Below are 1,849 nucleotides of genomic sequence, written 5' to 3'. Positions count from 1 at the left end.
GTGATAACAAGAGACAATTGGATCAGCAACGCGATCCAGAAAGAGATCATTACCCAGTTTGTTCATGCTGTTCAGAGAGAAAACTGTGCCACAGACGGTGATGTCTATGGATTGACAGCTAACAGTACAACAGATGTCAGCACTTCAGAGCAATTTCCTTGCAGTCTTCAGTATGCTGACAGTAATCTTGAGTCACCCGTGCTCATGGAGTCACAAAGTGTGTGAACCTGCTGATGGAGAGACTAAAGATCTTAAAGGATTAGTTCATCCAAAAATGAAAATTTTCTGACAATTTACTCACCCTTAGGCCATCCTGATTTGGAGAAATTTAGCATTACTCATGGATTTGTTTCTTACAAACACACAGCTTTCCGCTTGTACAAGATGTTAACTGATGGATTAGAGTGGTGTGGATTATTGTGATGTTTTTATCAGCTGTTTGGACTCTCATTCTGACGGCACCCATTCACTGCAGGGGATCCACTGGTGAGCAAGTGATGCAATGCTACATTTCTCCAAATCTGATGAAGAAACAAACTAATCTACATCTTGGATGGCCTGAGGAGTAGTACATTTTCAGCAAATTTTCATTTTGGGTGAACTATTCCTTTAAGTCTTGAGGCATTAATGTTCAACCAGATAAGAAAGTATGTTACAAAGATTGGTTTGAAAATGCATGAAAAACTAAGAAGAACCTGCTTATCCCAAATAATGAGAGTTTGGAGAACCATCCCACGCACTGCATGGGCATGATCAACCTATGTAAGATGCAGAAACACTGATGGGCAAATGGCTTGAAACTCTACCACATCAGCTTAAGGCCCTTATTGTTAGGCCCTGAATATGTCCAGAAAAAAAGTGATGTACTGTACCTGCTGAGATGGGCAGAAAGTCTGTCTCCCGTGCAGCTGTAGCTGTTTTTTGATGTTCTCGCTCAAACACTGACACACTCTTGCTTTTTGCTCCAGAGAATTTGCTTCCAGACCCAGAAGACAATCACATTTCTGCTGAGACAGAGACAGGGAGAGAGACAGAGATTAATATTGTAGTATGCAAATGTTTATGGGGTTTGGTCAAGTGAAGAAAAAAATAATTTGGCTTGTTTTGTTTGTAGTGCAGAGAAGCCAGAAGTTGCTCTATGTTGAGAGAAAGAGAAAAGCTCTTATTTGCTTGTGTCTCAACTGTTTTCAAGCACTGCCAGAAGTGATTAGAGATATGGGTGTGATCCATTTTGGGTGTGATCCATCTTAAGACCCCAACTGTGCACTTCACTGATTTATACACTTGTCACAGAAGGATGATGTCATAACAATGCTAACTGATGCACCACAAAAACACTTTGTCTATAAAGACAAATGACAAATGCTTGCAACGCACACACGCACACATTGGTCCAATCATTACAAGGACTTTCTACTTAATGATTGTTAGAATGGGCTAATGATAATAATGATAATTCTATCCTCACAGAAAATATTACATTTCCAATAAAACGTTTTATGTGTATATTTTTATCCATTTGAATTATGGGCATGCTTACATTCTTACAAATGTAAACAAATTCCGTTTTTTTCCACATTTTAGCCATTAATTTGATCAAACTAACAAGTGCTTTCCACATAGCGGTGTTAAGTACTTTAGTAACTCTCTGGTAAAGACAGATTCACAAATAACCTGCCTGATTTATCTCAACTCCTCTGTGTACCCTTAAATACACATGAACTAGACAAAATTACTAGCAACATGGGTACTATCTTCTCTAATACATTAGAAGCTGTTGCCCCCATCAAACTGAAAAAGGTTAGAGAAAAACGTACTGCGCCATGGTACAACAGTAATACCCATTCTC

General features: G+C 38.9%; 1 protein-coding gene across 1 annotated transcript in view; it reads right to left on the bottom strand.

Moving 5' to 3' along the window:
* Window positions 1-872: 872 nt before the first annotated feature.
* The window catches only part of LOC107702900 (regulator of G-protein signaling 3-like), a gene marked incomplete at its 3' end in the record, with an annotated part of 61,812 nt that continues 60,835 nt past the window's right edge, over window positions 873-1,849 (bottom strand). The window contains exon 11 of the mRNA XM_016505337.1: window positions 873-1,004. Within this exon, the coding sequence (XP_016360823.1) occupies window positions 873-1,004 (132 nt within the window). The remainder of the gene's footprint in view (window positions 1,005-1,849) is intronic.

This window comes from Sinocyclocheilus anshuiensis, unplaced genomic scaffold (genome assembly GCF_001515605.1).
Source record: "Sinocyclocheilus anshuiensis isolate Anshui unplaced genomic scaffold, SAMN03320099.WGS_v1.1 scaffold238, whole genome shotgun sequence".
Lineage (NCBI taxonomy): Eukaryota > Metazoa > Chordata > Actinopteri > Cypriniformes > Cyprinidae > Sinocyclocheilus > Sinocyclocheilus anshuiensis.
This window is presented reverse-complemented; position numbering and strand designations above follow the sequence as displayed.